The sequence below is a fragment of the Cynocephalus volans genome, chromosome 10 (genome assembly GCF_027409185.1).
Source record: "Cynocephalus volans isolate mCynVol1 chromosome 10, mCynVol1.pri, whole genome shotgun sequence".
In the NCBI taxonomy this organism is placed as follows: domain Eukaryota; kingdom Metazoa; phylum Chordata; class Mammalia; order Dermoptera; family Cynocephalidae; genus Cynocephalus; species Cynocephalus volans.
In genome coordinates this window covers 6,779,692-6,796,342 of record NC_084469.1, presented here as the reverse complement: position 1 = coordinate 6,796,342, position 16,651 = coordinate 6,779,692, and the positions used below count along the sequence as shown (strand labels likewise).

Genomic DNA, 16,651 nt, shown 5'->3' with positions numbered 1-16,651 from the left:
GACACAAATCATTAAATAACTGAACTTTTGTGGTATTACAACACTAAGGGCAAGGGTTCAGATCCCCATACCAGCCAGCCTCCAAAAAAACCCTGAATTTTACTTGTCAGTTTACCCTTCTATATGTAATTTGTATTTTTTAAATTATCAGCATGAATTAAAGGTTTTTTGACCTTCATTTTCAGTCTTGCTCTCTGCCCTCCCCCTCCCCCCGAGCCTTAAGAATCTTGGTTTTATCTGGCTTATAGAAATTAGTCAGTTCCTAATTAGGAAAGTTTGTTTGATAAAATCTCTTCCAACTAGAGATGGGGAGCAGCATGGGTTGTAAACTGAAACATAATAATAAAAATCAATGTTATTCTTAAAATTCTATTACACCTCTTAGGACACTCATTAAAGAACTGAGCAGAGCCAGATTACACAGTGGTACCCAGGAGCTGAGGACCACAGGTTCTACCCCTAAACTTTGTCCAATTATTTCACAGAAGACTGCCAAGTGAGTGACCGTTGAACGCCCACCCCGAGATGGCATGTGGGAGTTCCAGTGTCCACCCATAGGTACCTTAAAGCATTACAGCTCTTCACAAGCTGGGTGTTAGAGCCATTATTTTTGGAGGGAGAACAGATTACAGTCACCTTAGCTGGTGAGGTTTCCTAGCTCCCTGATTCTCTTGTTCTGTGGCCCTGCTGTTGGTTACACTAGTGCTTGCCATGTGTTAGTTGGTCCCATTGATTTCTCAGGTTTTCATCATGACTACACTCCGGTGCTCTGAACCCCTTCAGCAGGTGTGGCCACCCGAGAAATAACAGCACAAACATAAAAATGCAGTTTGTAGCAGGTGGACAGGTAAGGAGCTGAGCCAGGTGACACATCCTCCAACTATCCTAGCTCTATGAGAATCTGGAGGCCAAAAGAATTCTGAATCCTTCCTCTGAGATGATTCAGCTGGCAAACCCTATAGAGGTAAATAACACCCACCTGAAAGGTTCAATACAGGATTTAAGACTTGTCTTCAAATTCTCCATTGTCTCTGCTCTCCACCCACCTTCTTTTGTGCTCTGCCTTAACCACAAAATGGCCAGTCCTCCCGTCTGTGAAGCTTGTTTCCTTTACTCTCAATTTAAATAAAGTCAAAGTGGGGAAAAACTGCACTTGAGAATGAATCATCCATTTTATTTTATTTTATTTTGTCATGTGCTCACAGCATCTCTTTCTCTCCTCTCCCTGCAGGTCACAGAGATAAATTAAAAATAAAGTCTACAAGGAAAATAATTTATAAAAGCATTCCCAGGCTCACGCCTTCTATCCCTACTGCTCAGTTAGGGACACCCCCCCACCCCCACCCCCGTCTACCCGCAAGGGGAGAGGATTCAGTGCTTTCCCCCCAATTCACTCCTGCTAGTCTGGGGCAGGCAGTACTCCACAGCCGGGCAGGGGTGGGGGCAGCAGTGGCAAAGAGTTAAAAATAAAGACATTGTGGTCCTGGAACCATCTGGCCACCCTGGCACTCTCCCTCTGTGCCTCCCCCAGGCAGTCCTCCAGGAGCCCAGGCTAAACTGGGGCTGTGGAGAAGCAACCTGTGGCCGAGCGCTCTGAGGGTGAGAGTGCTCTGAGCCCCACTTACATGCACTTCTCATTATCTTAGAAAGAAACCCAAAAAAGAAAGCAGACAGAGACCTCGGGACAGAGGAGAAAAATCCCAAGTGTTCACACAGTTACACGGAGTCTTTATGGCAAAGAGAACATTTAGCAGCTCTGAATATTGGGGCATCTCCTTTCAACTCAACACAAACATTCTAGACCCTATAAATGAAACAGGGCACAAGCCCTAAAAAGAAAAATCAAAGCGCGAGAAATTCTAAGAGGACTAGTTTTTTGTTGCTGGGTTTTGTAGGGTTTGTTTTTTCCAGTGACAAGCCCAGTTGTTGGTAGGCAGAAGCCTGAGGGAAGGGTCACTCCTCAGTGTTGTGCTGAATACTGCCTGGAGGTTGTTGTGCTGGCTTCTCCCTCCACATCAATCATCCCCCTGCCTCAGTGCAGCCCCCAGAAGAGGAAGGCTGCAGGCCCAGACCCCAGCACTGCCAGCACAGCAACCCAGCTACAGAAGAGCTGCAGGCAGGCGGTGAGGGGTGGGGGAACACAAACACGGGTGGGAAGATGACAGCATTCACATGCAGGCTCTGATGGAGACAGGGAGCCTCAGCCAAGGGGTGGCTGAAGCATGGGGGGAGATGGCAGTGACAGAGCAGTGAGTGACATGCTTGGTGTTGGGGCTGCTGCAACAAAGGCTTTCCCTTCCCTGTTCACTCTGCCCTTTGACTCAACCTCCAAGCCAGTGTTGTGTCCCAGTGGCTCCCATTGGATTGAAATCTTACAGGTGATATCCAAGAGCTCCCCTTCAGGGATGCCAAAGTGCAAGGAGCAGATAACTAACAACGTCCCTCCCTGACCCTACCCTGTGTCTGCGTACACCCCCTCCCCACCCCGGGTGAAATGGACTTTATCGCACCCATAACCTAGGCCCACCACAGTCACTCAAACCTGCTGCCTGGAATCCTGGCCAAAGCCAACCTTAAAAAACCTTAACCTTCCCTTTGACTATCTTCCCGCTTTGATTTTTTTGGGTTTCCTTCCTTCCTCCCTTCCTTCCCCTTTGCTGGCCTTCGCTCCCCATTGCTCCTCTACTTCCAGCAATGCCAGCACCACCCTTCCTTCACAGAAAAGGGGTAAGGGTGAGGACCCTGTCCACCCAAATGGTCTGGCCGCTTCCGCCCCACCCCAGTGGGGGAAGCTGAGCCAGACAGCACTGGCGCCCACCGCCTCTTGTACACTGACCCGCAGTCATCGCATCTGAGAAGATATATTGGATAAGAAGGCATGATGAAAGTCCCCGCGGTAGGTCCAGGTCCAGGCCAAGGCCTTCTCCAGTTTCAGTCGTGGTGAGCATCCACTCCCCTTCCTCCCCAGGCTCATTTTCTCCGGTCCTTTGGCTTCCTCTCTTGCCGCCGGGCCTGCTGGTCTGCCATCGTGCGGGGAATGAGGAGGACGCTGCCGTCCCCGGCATACTGGAGGGCGTACTGACTGGGTGAGTAGGGCCGCCCGTTCTCATCCCGCAGTCGCCCAAACACCTCCTGGTACAGGCTCTGGACCTTCTGCTTCATCTGCCGCAGGGACCGCAGGAACTCCACCTTCTCCCGCAGCAGCCGGGCTTTATCACGCTGCAGGTCCTCCACGTCGCGCTCCAAGTTCAGGATGGTGTCCAGCTTACGCTTGCGGCAGTTCTGTGCCGCCATCTTGTTTTTGCCCCGGCGCCGGATATCCCGGATGAGGCTCAGCTGGGCCTCGCTCAGCTGGTACTTGGACAGCAGCTCGTTGAACTCCTCCACAGGCAGGTTGATGATTTTGTCATTGGTGAAAGGGATCTTCATGGCTCGAGCTCGATGCTCATCCCGGCTCATCTGCTTGTCCAGGAAGTCGGCCTGCTTCTCCTTGCTGCCTTTCTTGAGGGCGCTGGGTGGTGGCAAGTCAGCAGAGTCGAGGGCACTGGGCGCCATGTTGTATGTGTGGTTGTGGCCCACATGCTCCAAGTAGGGGAGGCAGGAGAGCTGAGACGGATCCTGGTAGCTCATGCGACAGAACTTGGAATACTCAGGCTGGTAGCCCACAGCGCCCTCGGCCTCTTCCAGATCCAGGGTCTCAGAATCAGAGCTGTAACCAACGGCGCCTTCCTCAGAAAAGGAGGACGAGGCAGAGGAAGAAGCAGAGGAAGAGGAGGAGGAAGAAGAGGAAGAGGAGCTGCCTTCAGAGCTGCTCAGGGAGGAAGGGCTATGGCTGGAGTCCAAGGAGAGGCCTGAGTCAGAGTCAAATTCCTCCTCGAGCTGGGAGGCCTGCACAGGGTTAAAGCCTTCTTCAATAGCCAAGTCCATCAGGCTGATCTCATCCAGCATGGCTTCATCTAACAGACCCCCCAGTGGGTCAGGCAGCTCTGGGCCTGCTGTATCATTGGCTGTGCCATTGAGCTGGGGTGGAAAGAACAGCCCTGCCAGGTTGGTGGAGCCAAAGGTGGAGTTGAGGCTGGTGGAATTGCTGGGGACCAAAGGGAGCAGTGTGGAGCTGCTGGCCACAGGCAAGCTCTCCACCTCAGGGCTGAAGAGGGAGAAGTCCTGGCTGCAGCCCCCCAGGGATGCCTGATGCAGGCTGACATTCTGATTGATGGGAGTGTTGGGGGCAAGGCTGTAGTTGGTATTCAGTGGGTCTCCAGGAGGGGCACTATACAGGATCTCACTTGCTGATGTGTTCACTTCCATGGCCTGGGGGGGCAGGGGGGAAGAAGAGCACCACCATTCACTAGGAGCAGACTCTTTCCCCTGAGGCTTACACACTGCAGGCACCCAACAGAAGCACAAACGCATGGGTGAAAAGGCAAGAAACTAGAAACCAAAGCCCACAGGGTCAGCTCCTGTCCCCACTTGGTCCATCAGGCCTGGCAGAGATGGGTTCCTTTGTGTGGGCTCCTCCCTCACACAGAACTGATCAGCTCCTGGTCATGTTTGGCCAGACTCCTCCCATCTCAGAAGGATAAGGAAGAAAACACTAACACTACCTCTTTGCTGCAAAATCAGCACAATGAAGAGAGAGTACCCGGACTTGAGTCAGAAAACCTAGCTACACCACTTGCTGTATGAGCATGGGCACATCACTTAACCCCTCTGAGCTTCAATTTCCTCACCTTTAAAATAATAAAGGAGAGCTGGCTGGTTAGCTCAGCTGGTTAGAGTGTCATGTTACAACACCAAGGTCAAGGATTCGGATTCCGGCCAGCCAGCAAAAGAAAAAAATAAAAAATATAATAATAATAAAGGGCTGGCTAGATGACTGTGAGGGCCAAGTGAGACGACGATGGCTGTAAAGCACTATGTGAATGTGGCCTATTATTAATCGTGGAAGTCCCCAGCCAAGTGAATATCTGCCTGAATGAAAGGAAGATGGCGCACCTAGAAGGCAGGCACTACTTTGGAAGGCTCAGTCCTGACATTTAACCCAAACCCCACTCCTGATTCCACTCCCTACTGCCCCCAGAAGACACCTGGACAGGTTACCTCTCAGTGTCCCCACTTTCCTATGGATAAGACAGATAAAGTATTATTCTTTCTCTCCCCAGAGACGGAAAAGCTTACACACCCTACACAAAACCCAGTAAGTTTGTGCCCTGTTCTGACCATCCTACCTGCATTTCCATGATGGACATGAGATCTTGCCACTGCTGTTCCAAATCAAATGGTGATTCTGTTCCCGTCAGGAGAGGAGACAAGAGGTTGTTCTGAAGAGCTGGGGGCTCACTCTCACTAGGCACTGCTTCTGTTATGCTGGAAATGTCTGCTGGAAACTAGGGCAAAACAGAGAGCCTTTAATGGGGTGAAGGAAAGATCACCTTCTACTTTCCTCCCAGAGACTACCACTTGGTTTTCTATTTCTTCCTTCCTCTGAATTCACTCCTGGCAGCCAGGACAAGGCCAGAACCAAAAGCTGGCCCCTCAGCCAGCCATGAAGGGACACACCACGTGCAGGCTGCCCTGCTGCTGTCGACTTTCCCTGGAGTCCTGCTCACCTCCGCATTCTCCCCAAAGGGGCAGGTGGCCTCCAGCAGCCTAAGGCACTCTTCCAGGGACAGGGCTGTCTGGTCCTCCCCACCAGGCACCTGTGGCAACAGCAACTGTAAGTCTGACTGGCCTGGGCCCTGGCTGCTAGGGGCTGAAGTTTCTTGTAGGCCTGCAGTCTCCTTCCCGTTCCTGGGCTAACAGCTGGCCCCGAGTCCCAAACTCCCAGGCACAACAGAAGTAAGAGTGGAAGAGTCCTGAAGCAAGCAGGAAGATGCTAGATGCCTTGCCTCCTCAGTTCTGTCTATTGCCAAAACCTGGCCCTTCTGCATCTGCTACTCATCCACTCCCCCTTCCGTGGCCCAGCCACTGTGACTTATAGATTCCACCCAAAAGAGACATTCAAGTCCACCCCAGACACAACCTGCCTTCTCTACGAGGAAATTTCTGGAAGAAATCCAGCCTGGTTTCAGTTTAGAGGGGAACAAGGAGAAAAAGAGAGCCCAGTGGGCAGAGGCGGGGTACCTGTGCAGGGAAGCTCTCCCCAGTCTCTCCATCCACTAGCAGGTTCCGTGCCAGAGCTTCGGCGCCCTCGCCTGCCCAGGTGTCCTCCTGCTCTCCTCCATCTTGCAGCTCCTTATCCACATCCTGCTCCTTCTGGCGATGACTATAGTCAAAAACCTCACGCCCAGCCCCCAGATCAATATCCTGTCGCCAAAGGATGTCAATCAGATCTATGTCCTGAAAGAATAGATCACCATGACTTTAGCTCTCAGATCCCAGTGCCCCTCCCTATCCTGCCCATCAGAAGTCCCTCCTTGTGTCACTCCAGTTAGTCCTGGGTGGGGCCCTCCCAGCCCTACACCTGCCAGCCTTTACCCCCAGCCCCTCTGCACCAGCATGGCTTCATTCATCCACTTCCTGCCCCTTCCCTCCCCAAAACAGAGGTACTAGCAAAAACCATTAGCATGACTATCACCGTAAAGGTCTGTAGGCTTAGGATCCATACCAGAGACACACCCAAGCCAAAAGGCAAGGCCGCCTCACCCCTGTATACAACAGAAGGGGGAAGCAGGAAACACCTCTCATGTTGGGAATGGGAACCCCTTAAAACTTGGTCTGCAGGAGGCTGGCCATGGCTAGGAAGGGCAAATTGTCATGCAGAATTGCTTAGCAGTGACCAGACTTGCATCAGCTTGTGGTGCCATTTCATTTGCATAAAGGGGTGGGGTGGGTTGGAAAGGAAAATCCCTGCATTTCCAACCACCTGATGCAACCAATGACAACAGCGGGCTGTCTCCAGCCCTTCCTATGGTCATTCCGCCTTCCCTGGCTCACAGCAGGAACAAGGTTGAACACCCACAACTCTGAAAGCCCAGGCTTACCTCAAGTTCCATCCCTGCCAGAATTCCCACTTAGCTGATCCTAGCAAAAGCCTCAATCTCAGGGGAGCCTCAAGCAATCAGATGATCCTCACTGGGCACCCCACCCCTACCCAGGCCAGCCCCACGGTGTTCCCTCACACCAGTGCTCTCTCACTCCCTTCCTTACCACACCCCAGGGCTCACCAAATCCCCACCAGTCAATCCACTCAAGGATGTAACCCCCTATAGCTTGGGCACCAAAATGCCTCCCTCCCGGCTCTACCCTTGTGGCTCCTGAACAGTTCCTGCACCAACTGCCACCCCCATTGCCACCAGCACAGAACCCCAATAAATAGAGCCATTTGGGCTTCCTAGACACACCGCCCCCTGTGGCTGGGCTCTCCCCACAAGCCTGAAGAAACCCTAAAGTGTTGCCTTCCATTCCGGGGTTAAAAAGCTGATACTTTCCAGAAAGCAATATCCTTAGATCAGATCCACATCTCTAGCCCTAAGCAGGTATCCCTTTCCCACCTTCACCCACACCAATGCTAAGACCTCCCAGATGTACCTCTCCCGTTAGTCTCCCCACATACACCAACCTGAACAGAAGCCCTGGACCCAGGAACAGAGGGGGGCTGGGCCACCCGGTGGCCAGCCAGCAAAGAGTTAAAGGGCCGGCTGCCTTTGGCATGGCCCCCACCACTGTGAGAGCTGCGGTCCAGGCGGGTCATGGTCTGCGAGATGAGCCCCAGGGCAGCCGGTGCCGGGAAGCCGGACAGGGGGCTGCAAGGAGCTCTTGGCTTGCAGGGAGCACACCAGGCTGGAAGGGTGGCCCCTTGCTAGCTCCGAGGGGCCCGAGGAGGGTGCCCCGCCCGTGCTGCTGCCTGGGCGGCCCAGCCCAGCCCCCTTCCTCCATCCTTGAGCAGCCCCCTCCCACCTCACAACCCCAGTTCCACTCAGGCGCCCGGCAGCCCCCACCCGGAGCTCACCGCAGAGGCTGCAGTGAGATGGGACTCCCACCCCATGCTCCGTGCTCAAGCTGCAGAGAAAAGCCAGCTCCCTCCTGGGCCTATCCTCCCGCTCCTCCCTCTCTCCCCCTCCCCACGCCCCCCAAACTTGTTACCTAGGCTGCAGCAAGGAGCCAATTCCCTCCCCCGCCCACCCCGCAGGTCACTGCTGAGGCTGCAGAGAGCCAATCCCCTCCCCCAGGTCAGCAGCTGGGCTGCGGAAAGAGCCAATCCCCTCCCACTGTCGTTACCTAGGCTGCGCGGAGAGCCAATCTCCTCCCCCAAGTCTCCGCTGGAGATGCGGAAGGAGCCAATCCCCTCCCACCGCCTGTTACCTAGCTGCGGCCAGGAGCCAATCTCTGCACCAGGGCAGCTGGAGGAGCTGCCGCAAGGAACCAGCCCATCCCTGGGCCGCCTCCTCTCCTTGAGGAGATGCACCCAGGGGCGGGCGGCCCCACCCAACCCAGTCAGTCAGCTGGGGTGGCGCAGTGAGAGAGCTCTGGGGGAAGGGGTGCCACTCTCCTCCCTCCTGTCGCAGCTTGCTCATCCAGCCCACTCAGGACTAAGCAGACACTCCTCCAGCAGCTTCTCCGGGAATCTAAATTCTTTTCTGGAAGTAGAAGTTTTCCCATTCCTGCAGAAAGCTGTGGCCAGTCAAAGCCAAGGATCACAGCCAGGCTGGTAGGAACCCAGGGTACCCAGGACCACCAAGAGCCAGAAGCTTGTTCCATAAAACAGGCCAGACTAGAGCAAAGGGGAAAGCCATTTTTGCACACGTGAAGCAATGTCACAGTGCTGGCCAGGCCTAGCCAAGCAAGAGAAGGGGAGTCACAACCCTAAAAACCGAGTGCTTAGGGAGACAGGTGCTCTGCAATATCCTGAACACAGATATGTCCCCCATTCCCACTTTCACCCCAGCTTCGTTCAAGAGCATTCTCTGCCTGACCCCCGGCCCACATCCCTCCAGGCAGGAAAGAAACCCCTGACAGAATCAGTATCACAAATCAGACTCTCTGGATTAGTTTCTCAAGGGGAAATTTAGCTCCCTCCTCAGTGCTGCTCCCTTGGAACCTAAGGTCAGGTCACAGAGACAGTATGTTCTCCCTGGTCACAGCCTGCTCCTAGCCTGGAAAGAGCTGTAAACAGTACACCCCCTTGCTCTGGGCAGGGTGCCAACCCTGAGGGGAATCCTACTCCTGACAAGGGCCTAGGTTATGGCTGTCCATCGAACATGCTGGGCAGCGGGGGAGTGCTACCGCCCCAGGGATAATACTGGCTCCAGCAATGCCTGTCACATGCTCTGGACCTGGGTATTTTTATCCCTGAGTTGCTGAGGAAATGTTGTTCCAGACACATAATAATCCTCCCTTCCCCCATACCCAGCCTGGGCCCCTAATGTTGACCCACCCCACTTTCCAAAGAAAGCAGTGAAGGCCTGGGGTCAGGGAAAGCAAAACCTTCAGGAGGGCCAAGAAACAGAGGAAAGCAGGGTCAGTCCCATTCCATCCCAATCCACCCAAATATATCCAAAACATGCCACCCCATCCCATCCCACAAGAGCTCCAGCAGGAATGGGATTGGGGCTACCCCTGCAGGGCTGCCAGGAGCAAGCCCAGTTGAGGACCACTGGCCTAGAGCAAGCCATATTCTTTGACAATCACTAACACTCAAGAGTACTGAGATCAGGAACAGGAATCCAACCAATGCAGGGAGGGAGGCAAAACGTGTTCTGATCTGGTGGGCAGAGGGAGTCAAGTTTTGCGGCTCCTACAAAACTTTTTACATCCCTCCTCATCCCTACCTCGAAAAACCCAGCCCAGCACAATAAAGCCTTCTCCTTTCCTAATGGCTAGGGGAACGCAGTGGGCCTTTTTTCAATCTCCCTAAGGCCGGGTGGTAAGCCACAGCCAGATGAACACATAGCTCAAAAGAGTCTTATCATTCTGGTAAGGCAGGGGCAGCAGTAGCCATTTCCATTGTTAAAGGCAACAAACTGCATCACTTTCTGCTCAGAACAGTATGTCAGCCACTTGAAAAGCACTAAAGATCGCCTGTGACAGCTCAAAGCAAGCTGACTTGGGCAACAGAATGCAGTATCTCTTCTAGCTCCCAGCACTCTCTTCCCTACTCCCTGCAGTCAGCCTTTAGCAAAGAATAGGAGCCTTGGCCTGCTCCTGGCCAAGAATAACTATCCAAATCTACCCCCCCTTGGCCCAGGTTCAGGAGAGCTGAATTATCAGGATCTTTTAACAACAGGCCTAACCACAGAGGAGGAAAACTTCAGGGTATGTATGTGTGTTTCGAAGTGAGGGGAGGTACAAAGCAAGAGTCCACAAAGTATTTGTGTCTTAGCAACAGATACACACTGCATCAAGGCCCATCACAACAGGATTCCCTCCCCCACCCCAGGCCTCCAGCAGTCGTGTTGAAATCCAAGCAGTAAACACCCTGGCATGTGCCAGGAACCTCCCACTGCCCTGAGGGTACATTTAGAGGTAGGTCAATGGTTCACCACAGGGAAATGCTACCAGCCCCCAGTCCTAAAATCAGACAATTAAGCCCATTTCCATCTAAGAAAGTGCCTGAGACCCCCTCTGGAACCTATCTGGCTCTTTATAGCACTTGGTGCTATACCACAGTCCTTCAGGACCAGCCCACCCCCCAACCCCAGGCCCCACCCACCCACCACAGGGCCACTAACCTCTTTGGTTAAGTCTCCACTGACTGGAGGGGCTACAGCCCCCAAATCCTCCAAATCTTCACTGAATCCCTGCTCCGTTTCGCTTTCTCGCACCCCGTTGTCTGGGCCTGTCACATCTTGGAGGCCACTGGAACTCTCGAGGGCGAGGCCTGAGCTGGGCTGGCTGCCAGAGACAGACCCCTCCGGGTCCCGGTGAACCAGCCAGGCATTTACCTCAGTGGTTGGCACCTGGAACCTGTCCAGAGCCCTCACCTGACTGAGGAGCCGCCGGGCAGTGAAGTAATTGTCCAGGTCTATGCTCTTGGGGTGGATACCATAGCCATCCAAGGTATTCCTCAGGTTGTGGAACTGGGTCTGAGTATAGGCAGAACTGGGCCCCAGGATGATCTCCCGGAGCGGGGGGAGCTGTGAAGTCAAGTAAGTATCCACGTCCACCCGCACCCCAATCAAACTCAGCAGAATGGTGAACTGGAGAAGTCCTTCCGTTAAGTATTTCTTCAGAGAAAGCATTGCTGAAGGACCAGAATGTTTATGCTTTTTGGTTTTTAAATCTTCCGAAAGACAAATCAAGGTCACTGCTCTGCCGCTCCAGCCAGCAGGTTACCCTCCTCAGTGCCAAACCCTGTACCCCACCCAGGCAGAACACAGGGGCTGAGCTCACTGATGGCCCCAGAGGAAAGCACACCCTGAGGAGCCAAGGCCACACTCCAGACCACATTCACTTTTCCCTTCTCAACACCTCACCTCTGAAAGTACAACTCTTCCTAACCCAGTCCAGGCCCTCAGGGCCCACGTGACTTACGGTATCCACAGTCCACATACAGTCACTTCCTCACTCACATTAGTTATCCTCTCTGTAGATTCCACTGCAGGCTGTTCTCAGTAACAGCTGATGGATTTTTTTTTTTTTCCTTCTCCCTCCTAAGGTTTATTTTCTTTGGCTGGAGCTACAGGCCTTTTGTCTTGGGTCAGAGTGTCCCGCCTCCTCCACACTTACCAGGGGGGTTTCCAGAGAAACCTGAAATGAGAATCACAAGAGCAACAGGATAAGATTCTATACTTTTCACACCATGATCAGGGTAGAGGAACCTCCATAATAGAAGGTAGGAAATACATTAAAGAGCCACGTTTACAGGGAAAAAAGCCCAAATCACTTGTACGTTCAGAAAAAAAAAGGAAAAGAAAAAAACCTGTTATAGACAGAACAACTATAAAAGAAAGATATTGATCACAAAGGATCTCAGTTACTGGATACTAAATTTGCAATACCCTACAAAGTAGCTTGCTTTGGATAAGCAGGCAATGCCCACGACATGCAAAATATCTTACACCTTGACTGATTTATCAGTCCTTCTCCCCGCCATACAGTCACATTACCCAGCTTCTAATTTTAGCATGAGAAGCCCATTTCCTATCTTAACCAGTGGTTTCCCACCTCTCAGGAGAAAATTGTCTATAATAGACCCTTCCAGTTCTAAAGGGGAAAGATTATTAATGGGTGAAAGTGTGAAAAGACACGAGGACAATGTTCAGCCCACGACTTCGTACAAAAGAATGCCTTTTGTTTTCCCAACTTTGAAATCTAATTTCCCTTTCCTGTCATCCTCACATCATTAAAATTTTAAAAAAAAAAAAAAAAGGAGGGAAGGAGAGGGATGATGGGGGGCTTCGCAGAACTATTCCGTCCAGAATTTTCATAGGCAGGTTCTATTTTCATTCATATGACCTTCTGAGCCAAAGCAGAAGGTATGGCCAAGTTCTCAACCCGGACTGCCAAGTGGAGAGAGGGTAAATCTACCTTTCAGTTTCTGGTCTCCACTTTTGAGCTTCCGTTAATCTCATAAACAAAGACAGCGCCCTCTCCTCTTCAACGTTGTGACCCATCTATCAACCTCACTCTAAACGGGAAGAGGTATCTACACACACACACACACGCATTTCGTTGGAGGAAACACAACTGCGACCCGGAATTCCTTACACTACTTTCCCGTTCATACGCAATTTATTACTAAAAGAGCCAATTAAGTTCTAGAAACCGAACAAAGTCCCTTAAAGGTAGAGTCAAGGCCAGAGGGCCTGTCCTGAGCCCGGTCCCACCCCGCCCCTGATACCCGAGTCCGGCTGGGAACAAGTCGCCATGCCCACTCTCGGCGCCTCGGCTTGTAGCCTTCCGGGGCAGCAAGCGAACAAGTGCTACTTTCCCGGCCTTGACCCATTTGTAAAGGCAAACCCCACCCCGCCCTCCTCCCTGTGGCCCCACCCCACTCCCAAGCCGCGGCCTCACACCACGCCTTCTCGCGCCCTCCACCCTCCCCAGTCCATCCCACCCCGGAGCCGGCTTTCTTCTCAGCCCTGCGACTCCTACCAGGCCCACGGCCCGGCCCCGATGCCCGCTCGGCCGTCCGGCTCCCGCCTCCTGCCCCTCAGCTCCATCTCGCCGCCCCTCACCCCATAAGCCTCGGCCCCGCGGCGCTGCGCCCCTCCCTTCAGGGAAAGGAATGTGACCGATACCCGCTGCTGAGCTCGGCGTCTGCCGCTGCCGCCACAGCAGGCCCTCAGCCCGACTCCCGGCCTCGCCGCCGCCGCCGCCGCCGCCGCCGGCCGGCCTAGCGTTCCCCAGCCTCCGCTTCCCTCCCCGCCCCCTCCACCCACCGCACTCGGAAGGCCGCCCGCCGCGCCCACCCCAAGAACAGTTTCTCCAATCAGCGAGCCCAGACCGTGGCCGCCGCCGGATATCGCTCTGATTGACAGCAGAGAGACTCCAGTGGCTGAGTGCGCCTCCGCCTCCCCGGGCCCAATTTCCCAAGATTGACATGGCCCACGGCCCAATGGGTGTCTAAGCCCGCCCCGCGACATGGGCCCACCAATGAGAGGAGCGAAGGTCCTAGTGCCCGGAATTCGGGGCCCCTCCACCGTGCATTCGCGGTGGGCGGTGTTACAGGTTGGGCGCGCAGAAAAGTATACAGGCAGTGTGCTTCCAGTGCATTCTGAGGCTAGATAGTGAGGGCGTCGGGCGGGGGATTGGGAGGCGGTATTGCCGCCGGAGCGCGGAATCCCCCTCTTGAGGGTTCCCACAGTGACTTGCAAAAGTCCAGTGAGACCCGAGGGGGCCCGAGGCGGGCGCAGAGCACGTGGTTCTCATAGTGCCGACGCTCGCGCCGCCATTTTGGGTGCTGGCAGCGGAAACCGATACCCCAGCTTCCTGTGGGTGCGGGACTGGCGCAGCTACCCTAGCCGCCGTGGATGGTGGTTCCTCATGGCCCGGGCAAGGGTCATTTCGCAGGAACTGCCCTGCGGACGGGTTCCCACGACGGATTGTGTGGCACTTTGGCGGTGGGAAAGATGTGGCTTCATAGCGATTTTTGTCATGAGAGAAACATTCCCCCCCATTACTTTACCCCCCACGGAACTTAATCTTGCTTTTTACGGACTTTCCTGAGTTTACAGAATTCTCTGATTCCAGCTAGCCATATTCTGAAACATGTTTTTGCCTCTCAAACGTAAGTTTACTCCCAGCGTCACTTGGGGAGCTTGGAGACCCCACTCCAGAGATTCTGATTCAGTAACCCTGGATGTCTTTGATAACGTGTCCGCTTCGGTAATTCTAATACAGCTGGTCGGACAACCACGATTAGGGAATCATTAAGCTGCTCCCAGATGTGGGACAAAGGCGGCAACTCAAGTCCCTTCTCCTGGGAAGAGCCTACAGTCTAGCGGGAGAGTCACTAAGGACAAAGCCAACTGCTGATAGATAATCAAGGAAAAGTAGAATTAAAAGATAATACTGGGTTGGCCGCCAAAAAATAAGAACAAAAAAGATAATAGTAATCTTTCCAAGAATTTTTTAAGTACTATCCTACAACAGCATCCACTCACTGAATCCCTACAAAACTACCGAGCTGGTTTACCTCTTTCAAAGACTGAGTCGGAGAGCACATTTTACTTATTCTTTTCAGTTTGTCTCCCAGTAAATGCTAGGATATAAACTCCATGAGGAAGGGCTAGGATTTGTGCATTAACTGTTGTATCTTCAAAACCTAGCTCTGTACCGGACAGCCACCAAAAAACAAACCACAGAACAGTGCATAGAACTTAGATAATAAATACTGAATAATTCAAGGGGGTACTCAAGCAGGCTGGCCTGTGATTAGAAAGAAGTTACCGTTAAAAGCTGAAATTAATCACATCTCGGAGAAGGTGGGATTTTGAAGGATATGGTCTGCTACCAAGAAAATAGGAGACCCCTGAATTAGTGAGACCATGACAGTAAATACTGGGTAAGAAAGGAAGAGAAACTTAGGTGTGAATGTTAACCTTAAATCAAGGGAGCTGAGAAGGAAATATTTAGAAACCACGGAGCTGAAAGATACCAAGGCTCAACTAAAGTTATAGCCTTTATATACAAGCCTATTTTGAGAAGGTGGAAGGAGAGAGAGCATACTAAGAGTGGTTGTTTGTTTGACACAGTGAATACAGAACAATTTTGAGTCCCGACACAATTCAAACAAACAAAAACTGGGCAATCCTTTATCTATGAGGAGTCAGGAAACCTTAGTGACAACAAGAATATTTCAGACAAGAACATTTGTATTTTCCAAATGTCTTTTTTTTTTATGGCTGGCCAGTGGGGGGGATCTGAACACTTGACCTTGGTGTTATGACACTATACTCTAACCAACTGAGCTAACCTGCCAGCCCCCAAGTGTCTTTTGAGCTGCATGCAAAGGTGCCAGGTTCCTAGAATCCAAAATGAAGTCATATGGTGGATAAAAGACTTACTAACATGAAATAAAATAAGATAAATATTAAATGAAACATGGCAGCTGTAGGTGGGGAGGCCACCCTGGGGAGATAAAGTAGATCCTGTCACATCACTTTGAGAGCTTAAATTCACTTGGTCACTTTTCAGTGATTCATAAATATCTTGGTATAGGACTCTTACCATCTTTTTCCCCTTCTACCTGGGGTCCTGGGTGTGAAGGGAGTGGCAGGCACTGAGGAGGAGGGGCCCATGTTATGAAGGGGTAGGAGACGAGTGGAGAGATCTTTTGTGTTTTGCCCATGTTCTCCTGTTCATTTTCTTTTGCATCCCTACTTCACATACGGTATTTAAATGTATATAATAATTATGTGAGTGTAAAATGGGAGAGAGGTGGACCAGGAACTGTATCATTGGGTTAAAGAATGACCAGAGGGTAGTTAGAAAAAGTTTCCTGCTTAGCAGTTTCACAAAGGTGGGACAAGAAAGGGAAAGAAAGAGTTGCAAGGGCGGAGGAGACATAGGTGCAGAGACCATCTCACAGCAGGCAGTCAGGCCTGGCAGAGTGTGGGAGCCCAGGATATTTAATACTCCATGGTAGGGAGTGGAGACCAAAAGATTGTCTTCCACTCTGTCTAGAGTTCCAGATCAAGTCTGAGCAGGTGCAAACCTCCGTTCCAGAACCTGCTGATTAACCTCGTAAATCCAGGGTGTGTCTTTCTTCACCCAGGAAGCTACTGTCCTCCCTTCCCCCTCTACTCTCTCCCCTCTCCCTACACTCTCCCCCCTCCCCCTACACTCTCCCCTCTTCCCCCACACTCTCCCCTCCCTTTGCCTGTGACAGCTGTTAATAGGACAATTACCCAAGAAGCAAAAGAAGATCCCATGCTGATGTGTCATCAGTCCGGGTATATCCATTAAATCAGACTGAGAAGACCACTGGAAAAAGTGAGTGTATGCACTTGCTCCCAAAGGGAGAGGCTGACAGCCATCAGTAAAACCAGACCTTGTGCATGTGACTCCAGGCTGCACAGGAGAGAGGAAAGGCAGTGGGAAGCCAGGAAGAGGGTTAGTTCTAATGCACAGGGATCTGGGGTCATAAAAAGAGTCAGCTAACTATAAAACATACTCTGAAATCCCCAATCCTCCCAGGAGTATGTGTGTCAGCCCAGCTTCCCCTGTAGGAAAAGCTGCTGCTGCCACCAGCAGACACATCCATCCT

General features: G+C 52.3%; 1 protein-coding gene across 5 annotated transcripts; it reads right to left on the bottom strand.

Annotated features, from left to right (window-relative positions):
- Positions 1 to 1,153: 1,153 nt before the first annotated feature.
- On the bottom strand, positions 1,154 to 13,288 carry NFE2L1 (NFE2 like bZIP transcription factor 1). Of its 5 annotated transcripts, none has more exons than XM_063112447.1 (6): positions 13,119 to 13,288; positions 10,671 to 11,688; positions 6,124 to 6,339; positions 5,610 to 5,699; positions 5,229 to 5,387; positions 1,154 to 4,311 (listed from the first exon to the last, which is right to left on the bottom strand). In XM_063112447.1, the coding sequence occupies exons 2-6, from the start codon at positions 11,178 to 11,180 to the stop codon at positions 2,971 to 2,973; spliced, it is 2,316 nt and encodes a 771-aa protein (XP_062968517.1). In that variant the 5' UTR covers positions 11,181 to 11,688; positions 13,119 to 13,288; the 3' UTR covers positions 1,154 to 2,970. The 5 variants fall into 5 exon arrangements, with proteins under 5 accessions (XP_062968517.1, XP_062968516.1, XP_062968515.1 ...); XM_063112446.1 differs by having other exon boundaries at positions 13,182 to 13,288; XM_063112445.1 differs by lacking the exon at positions 13,119 to 13,288 and adding an exon at positions 12,782 to 12,868.
- Between the last annotated feature and the right edge of the window lie 3,363 nt (positions 13,289 to 16,651).